The sequence below is a fragment of the Triticum dicoccoides genome, chromosome 2A (genome assembly GCF_002162155.2).
Source record: "Triticum dicoccoides isolate Atlit2015 ecotype Zavitan chromosome 2A, WEW_v2.0, whole genome shotgun sequence".
Classification (NCBI taxonomy): domain Eukaryota; kingdom Viridiplantae; phylum Streptophyta; class Magnoliopsida; order Poales; family Poaceae; genus Triticum; species Triticum dicoccoides.
This window is the reverse complement of record NC_041382.1, coordinates 656,959,332-656,966,900: the sequence shown is the minus strand read 5'-3', so window position 1 is coordinate 656,966,900 and position 7,569 is coordinate 656,959,332. Positions and strand designations below refer to the sequence as shown.

The window sequence follows — 7,569 nt, the reverse complement described above, 5'->3', positions numbered from 1 at the left end:
TTCACCCGAAACACTTCCGATGTCCAAACATAGACTTCCAATATATCAATCTTTATGTCTCGACCATTTCGAGACTCCTCGTCATGTCCGTGATCACATCCGGGACTCCGAACAACCTTCGGTACATCAAAATGCATAAACTCATAATATAACTGTCATCGTAACCTTAAGCGTGCGGACCCTACGGGTTCGAGAACAATGTAGACATGACCGAGACACGTCTCCGGTCAATAACCAATAGCGGGACCTGGATGCCCATATTGGCTCCTACATATTCTACGAAGATCTTTATCGGTCAGACCGCATAACAACATACGTTGTTCCCTTTGTCATCGGTATGTTACTTGCCCGAGATTCGATCGTCGGTATCCAATACCTAGTTCAATCTCGTTACCGGCAAGTCTCTTTACTCGTTCCGTAATACATCATCTCACAACTAACATATTAGTTGTAATGCTTGCAAGGCTTATGTGATGTGTATTACCGAGAGGGCCCAGAGATACCTCTCCGACAATCGGAGTGACAAATCCTAATCTCGAAATACGCCGACCCAACATCGACCATTGGAGACACCTGTAGTACTCCTTTATAATCACCCAGTTACGTTGTGACGTTTGGTAGTACCCAAAGTGTTCCTCCGGTAAACGGGAGTTGCATAATCTCATAGTCATAGGAACATGTATAAGTCATGAAGAAAGCAATAGCAACATACTAAACGATCGGGTGCTAAGCTAATGGAATGGGTCATGTCAATCAGATCATTCTACTAATGATGTGACCTCGTTAATCAAATAACAACTCATTGTTCATGGTTAGGAAACATAACCATCTTTGATTAACGAGCTAGTCAAGTAGAGGCATACTAGTGACACTTTGTTTGTCTATGTATTCACACATGTATTATGTTTCCGGTAAATACAATTCTAGCATGAATAATAAACATTTATCATGATTATAAGGAAATAAATAATAACTTTATTATTGCCTCTAGGGCATATTTCCTTCACCCCTACCCGAGATCCGCCGGTTTTGACACCGACAGAGGGGGTGAAGGGTCTCGTCCGGAACATGACTCCTGCCGACGCCGCATGCAGCCCCACGGTGTGCACCAACTGTCGTGGTGTTCTCACGGCGGATGCCATGGGATGGTTTATTGAAGGTGGTTGGGGCCAGAGAGCGTCTTTGGGTTCTGGAGGCGAGAGTGGGCACGAGCGGTGCAAGACAAAATGACGTACCGGGGTTGGGGCCCCTCCGAGGGAGGTAAAACACCTAGTCCCGTCGGATCAACTATGAGGATCACAAGGGTTAGAATGGTGCTCCTGGAGTTGTTTGGGTGAAGGAGGAAGAAGGAGCTACCTCTCCTCCTTGTCTCTCATATATGTGTGTGTGTGGAATGAGCTGACCCCCTTCTGGGGGGCTCCTGGGAGGTCTTATAGCTGGACCTCCCAGGTTACAAATGATAAAGAAGGGAGGGCGGGGCCCTACGACCAGCGTCTCTGGCCGTTAGTGGGGCCCACTGGTTGCACGTCACTTTAGCCTGTCAATCTCCGTGTCACGAAGCGGTTGGCACTGTGCACCCACAGCCGCGCCGCGCTGACGTCGGTCGCCACGGTCGGCACAGCTGTTGGCACTGTAGCCACGGTCTCCCTGGCGCGGGAGAGGTCTTGTCGTACGGCGAGATGGTACAAACGTTAACCCTGCCGACTACAGCCAGCCGGCTCGGGCGTGGCGGCATGCCCAGCCGGCTGGAGGGCCAGCCGGACTGAGGGGCGTTGGCCGCCCCGATGTTTCAAAAATGCGTCTTGTACTCCCAAACCTACTCGAGGGTCATCCCTTGACAGTAGTACAACGAACACCAGAAACAATAAAAAATTACATCTGGATCCGTAGACCATCTAGCAACGACTACAAGCACTGAAGCGAGCCGAAGCCATGCCGCCGTCATGGCCTCTCCCTCGCTGGAGCTAGGCAAAACTTGTTCTAGTCGACAGTCGAGAAGTGTCGTGCTAAGGCCCCATAGGACCAGCGGACCAGAACAACAACCGCTGCCGATGAAGATAAGCGTAGATCGAAAGGACCAAAACTGAAGACACACGAACATAGACAAACAAAAATTGGATTCGAGCGGATCCACCAAAGACAACCATTAACCAAATCTAGTGAGATCCACCGAAACACCTCCACGCGCCCTCCGACGACGCTAGCCGAACCGCCGGAATGGGAGCTAGGCAGGGAGAACTTTATTCCATCTTCAAGGAGTCGCCGCCGCCTCACCTTCTTGAGCAAGAAACAAGCCCTAAACAGACACAAAGACATCTAAAAATAAAGAAGGATCCCTCCCGCCGGCAAGTATCGAGATCCACCGCGCCACTATGGCCTAAGGCCATAGAAGACGAGGTAGACCTGCGGCCGCCAGCAGGAGGCAAGAAACCCTAGTCTCCCTTGGCCTCTCAAACAACATGTATACTTCCGTTGAGGTGTATGCACCCCGCTTCTATCAGCTACCCCTAGCACAGAAGACCAACTGGGGGCGGGGACATTCTGGCCGCTAAATCACGTCATATCGATAAACTAGCTGGAGCAAACATTAGCTCGTTGCCCCATGGGAACCGTCACTCGCACGTTAGTGGCGTCCAAAGCTATTATTTTATTAGAGAGAAAACCTTATTTCCCAAATTGATTTTGCAAAGTTGTTCCTACTCATCTAAAAGAATATTCATTGTGTTATATTTATATATTTATTTGGTGCAAAAATGTATTTGTTCGCAGAGAATCGACTGAATTTCATTAGCTGGCCGGATAATATCACATTTTTTTCGAAAATCATAGTAGGAGCAAATGTCGAAGCAATCGTGTAATAAAACCATACTTTTCTTAACTCTATCCCGACGGTTATGTTTAGGATAACAAATCACTCTTTAATCTTGCTATACATGCACCACATGACAAGATTAGTGTGACAAGAAGATGAGGATATTAAGAAATATCACTTAGTTAATTGGGAAACTTGCTGTTTACCTAAGAAGGTGGGTGGCTTACGGATCATAAATTTGAAACCGATGAATATTTCTTTATTGGCTAAATGGTTCTAGAAAATGGAAACAGAGGAGGGGATGTGGCAAGATATCATTAACAGGAAATATGGAGGACATGGATGTCTCTCCAGGGTCACAAAAACACCTGGGGATTCCCATTTTGGTCCAGTTTAATAAAGATCAAAGAATTTTTCTATAGATTTGTGAAGAAAAAACTGGGGGATGGGACAAACACCAGATTCTGGGAAGATACTTGGATGGATGATAAAACTCTTAAGGAAGCTTATCCTAGACTTTATGACCTATGCTTTGATCATAACATAACTATGGCCGAAGCCATCCAAAAAGGATGGCAAGGATTTAGGTTTAGAAGGACTCTTTATGGAGACACTTTGGGATTGTGGAATACTTTAAAAAGTAGATGTGGGGAAATTGAAATGAAAGGTGGGAAGGATAAGATAATATGGTCTCTTAGGGCTGATGGAAAATTCTCAGTTAAATCTCTGTACAGACGGCTGGTGGCTTCTGATCTTAGATTCCCACAAAAAAAATTGTGGAAGATCAAGATCCAGCTAAGATTAAATTTTTTTATGTGGTTAGTTAACAAAAAAAGTATAGTCACTAGAGATTCCTTGTTGAAGAGGGGGTGGAAACGGGAAAGTAACTGTGTGTTTTGTGGAAAAGATGAATTAGTTGATCACCTATTTTTTCACATGTTCGGCTGCTTCTATGGTGTGGAGTTTAATCAAATGTTCATTTGGGCTGAGAAAAACTCCATCGTCAGTCCAAAAATGTTTTGGAGAATGGCTAGACACATTTAGGGTGAATGGTAAGAAAATGGTTTTAGTGGGGATTGCTACAGTATTTTAGGCTTTGTGGAAATCTAGAAATGGGATTATTAAAAAAGAGGAATTTCTGATCCTATGACTTTGATCAAACTGATGAGCCAGTGGATGGTGGAATTGTCTATTTTGCAGATAAAGAAGCAATAGAAAAAATGCTGAAGCTGGGGGCAAGACTGCTAGAACGAGTAGCAAGTGAGGTTTATGCAGCCTCTCAAGGGCGGAGAATCAATGTGGCGCGGTTGGAAAATGAACAAAGCTTTTCCCTGTGGTGGCTGATTGCTCGCTTTTGTCTACTTGTTTTCCAGTGGTCTTTGTCTTTTGAAATTTAAGGCCCTTAGCCTGGATGAATGTATGAACTTAATAACAAAGTCTATTGTAGTAGTCGTTTTGGTTCATCGTCTTACCCAGTTTTGAAAATATTTCCCTCCCGAGGATTTGCTGGAGCTGGGAGCAGTTCATCGTACTTTTTTTCTTGTTCCTTGTAGCTTTGGACATCATGGTTTGCATTAATGAAAATCGGAAGAGGTGCGAAGCCTTTCTTTTATCAAAAAGAAAATACACCACGTGACACGTGCGGTGAGCAATCTAAACAATTAAAAAAAACTTGCCATACTGCATGTCAGGCAGCAGTCTATAGCTTACCACACAGATCACGTGGTACTGTAACTGGATTCCTTTGCGGGGGGGTCCCGCCGGCGCAAAGTAAGCCGCGAGCGATGGCCGACGGCTGCGATGCGCAAAGTGGCGGGTCCCTGCAGCCAAGGAAGCCACGCGACTTTAGACCTGATGGTGCGTGCGGTTTTACTGGGTGGCCCGGTGACCGGGTCGTCACGCGGCCGGCCGGCCTCCCTGGACCAGACACCGACCCGGAGCAAGCGAAAGGGAAGCAGGGGACGGATTGTTCCTCTGTCTCAAAACTTACTTCCTTCCTTCCTTCCTTCCAACAAGTACTACTACTACTGTTTTCAAAAAAAAAACCAAACAAGTACTACTACTACGTACTAGGAGGAGTAGATATTTTTCCCGATCTTCTCTAATAACAATCAGCAAAATCTTTACATGGCTACATTAGCAAATGTGAGCAAAATTTGTCAGCCCCTAGCTCCTCCCCCACCGCCCAAAATATGGCCAACGGGGGAGGGAATAAAAATGGTAAAAATAAGAAGCAGCAGAAGAGGGAGTAGATTACAATGCACACGCCCCCCGGCTCAAGCTGTGTCGTGGTAGCTATCAACACCGATCGTTCGGCCGCTCGATGTCCGCGTCGTCCATAAGCAGCCGCGACTTCTCGTCTCCGTCGGCCGCGCCAACTTTGCCCTGGGCGTCGGAGCCGGTGAGCTGCTTCGACCGCTTGGCCTCGGCCGCCCAGTCCGTGCGCCCGATCACCAGGAGCATGCGCACCATGCAGGTGGCCTGCGCCGCCAGCAGCCCCAGCCACAGGCCCTCGAAGTCGTAGTGGAACCAGAAGGCCAGCACCAGCGCCACCGGCGTCCCCACCAGGTAGAAGGACCGGAGGTTGATGTTGGCGGCGTCCTTTGGCCGCGCGCTGCCGCGCAGCACGCCGCACCCCGTCGTCTGCGGGCAGTTGCCCAGCTCGCACAGGCCCAGGATCGGCAGCACCGACGCGGTCAGCGCGATGATCGCCGGGTCGGCCGTGAACATGCTCGCCCACACGTTCCGGACGAGGAATGCGAACGCCGAGGCGAAGGCGCCGAACGCGAAGCCGAGCATGATCCCCGCCGTCGCCGCGCGGCTCGCCTGCTCCGGCTGCCCGGCGCCCAGCTCGTTGCTGACGCGCGTCGACACGCCGAAGCTGAGCGACGAAGGGAAGATGTATATGAGCGACGTGGTCTGGATCAGGATGCCCATGGACGCCACCGTGGCCTGCGGGTTCAGGAGCAGGCCGCACAGCAGGATCATGATCTCGTACCACCACCACTCGAGGCACACGCTCACGCAGCTCGGCAGAGCCAGGCTGATGAGCTCGCCCCACCCACGGAAGCTCTCGGCGGAGAGCGCGAAGCCGCCGGTGCGCTTGTGGACGCCTTTGAAGAAGATGTAGGCGAGAAGCAAGAGGAGCAGGTTCAGATTGGCCAGCACGGACGCCATTGCCACTCCCTTGACGCCGAGCCCGAGCACGGTCACCAGCACGTAGTTGATGGGCAGGTGGATGGCAATGGCGAGCGTGGCGCACACAGTGAGTGGCAGGTTTATGGACTGCATCCGGAGATATATCCTCACGGGATGGAGGAATGCCTGGAGGAGGAGGTCAGGCAGCGAGGCAAGAATGTAGGTCTCGGCGACGGCGGCGATGCCGGCGTCCTGTCCGCAGAGGAGGAGCAGAGGCCGCATGTGCATCCACAGGCCACCGATAGGGACGGCGGCCGCGATGAGGAGGAGCACCGTCCGCTGCACGGTGACACCAATGAGCGAGTAGTTACCCGCGCCGAATGCCTGGCCGCATATCGGCTCCATGCCCATGGCGAGGCCGGAGAGCACAGAGTATCCGGTGATGTTGGCGAAGCCGATGGCGAGGGAGCCGCCGGCGAGCGCCAGGCCGCCGAGACGGCCGAGGAAGAGCATCGAAATCATGGAGCGGAGGTAGAGCAGCAGCCCGGTGAGGATCATCGGGAATGCGAGGCCGAGAATGGAGCGCGCCTCGTCGCGGGCCGCGGTGGCCGACACGGGCGGCATCATCGGGAGCGCGATGCCCAAAGAAACGGACCAGGCTTCCTTCACCGCCCTGGCAAGCCGGCCGGGCGGCTTGCACGTGAGCACCGGCGCGGCCGCCTCGTCACCGCAGACCTGGACGACGACCTCCCCCGGCTTGGCGAGCAGGGGGGCGGTGATGACGCGGCCGTCCGGGCATGCCGCGGTGGCGCCTCCGCAGGACGTCATGGAGGGAAACAGAGGAGCGCTCTGCTCGTCGCCCTGCCGCTCGTGCGGTTCCGCAGAGCTTTTACGGCGCCGGGCGGTGTAACTCCCGGGCAATTTACCGCCTACTCAAGTACGACGCAGTTTAGTTTTGGACGGGGGAGAGAGAGAAAGAAAGGGGAGCGTTTTTTTCTCTTGTCTCCTCTTCGGAGGCGGGTGGTGCTTGGTAGGTGGAGCTCTGCGCCGCGCGGGGAAATGGGAGGCTCCGCGGCGCCGCTTATATAGGCGCCGGAGGGGGGAGGGAGGGAGGGAGGGGTGCCGTTTACAGTTACAATTCACACTTCTTTCTCGGGATGGTTTTGTCGTTGCTGCTGTGTCCATCAGCGAGCCGCCCGTGTTAATTACCGTCCGTTTCTTCCGTCCCGTGGATACTTTCTACTCCTACCTCCGTGTTGAGCAACAGCATCAACTTGCTCTTTTTTCCCCCTTCAGTTACACACCTTCGCGTTAGCTTTTCTTTTTCCTTTTTCCGGATTTTGCCTTAACTAACTCGGTAACAGTCACTAGTAATTAAGTAGCATCGTCTGCAAAGGCTAGTCGCACTGGTCTAAGGTAATAGGGGCCTATTTGATTCCAGATAAGTCACCAACTTATAAGTCGAAAAGTGAAAAAAGTGACTTATTTTGCCAAACAGACCCGACTTATAAGTCATCCCAACTTATAAGTCATAAGTTGCTCCACCCTAACTTTAAACTTATAAGTCACCCCTCTTTTGCGTGGGTCCCACGACCTGCTTGATGTTGATTGGTGTGAAA

The 7,569-nt window shown here is 51.2% G+C and overlaps 1 protein-coding gene across 1 annotated transcript; it reads right to left on the bottom strand.

Annotated features, from left to right (window-relative positions):
- Positions 1-4,779: 4,779 nt before the first annotated feature.
- LOC119356023 (protein DETOXIFICATION 49-like) lies at positions 4,780-6,990 on the bottom strand. Its single transcript, XM_037622918.1, has one exon. The coding sequence runs from the start codon at positions 6,776-6,778 to the stop codon at positions 5,111-5,113; it is 1,668 nt and encodes a 555-aa protein (XP_037478815.1). The 5' UTR covers positions 6,779-6,990; the 3' UTR covers positions 4,780-5,110.
- Positions 6,991-7,569: the final 579 nt, after the last annotated feature.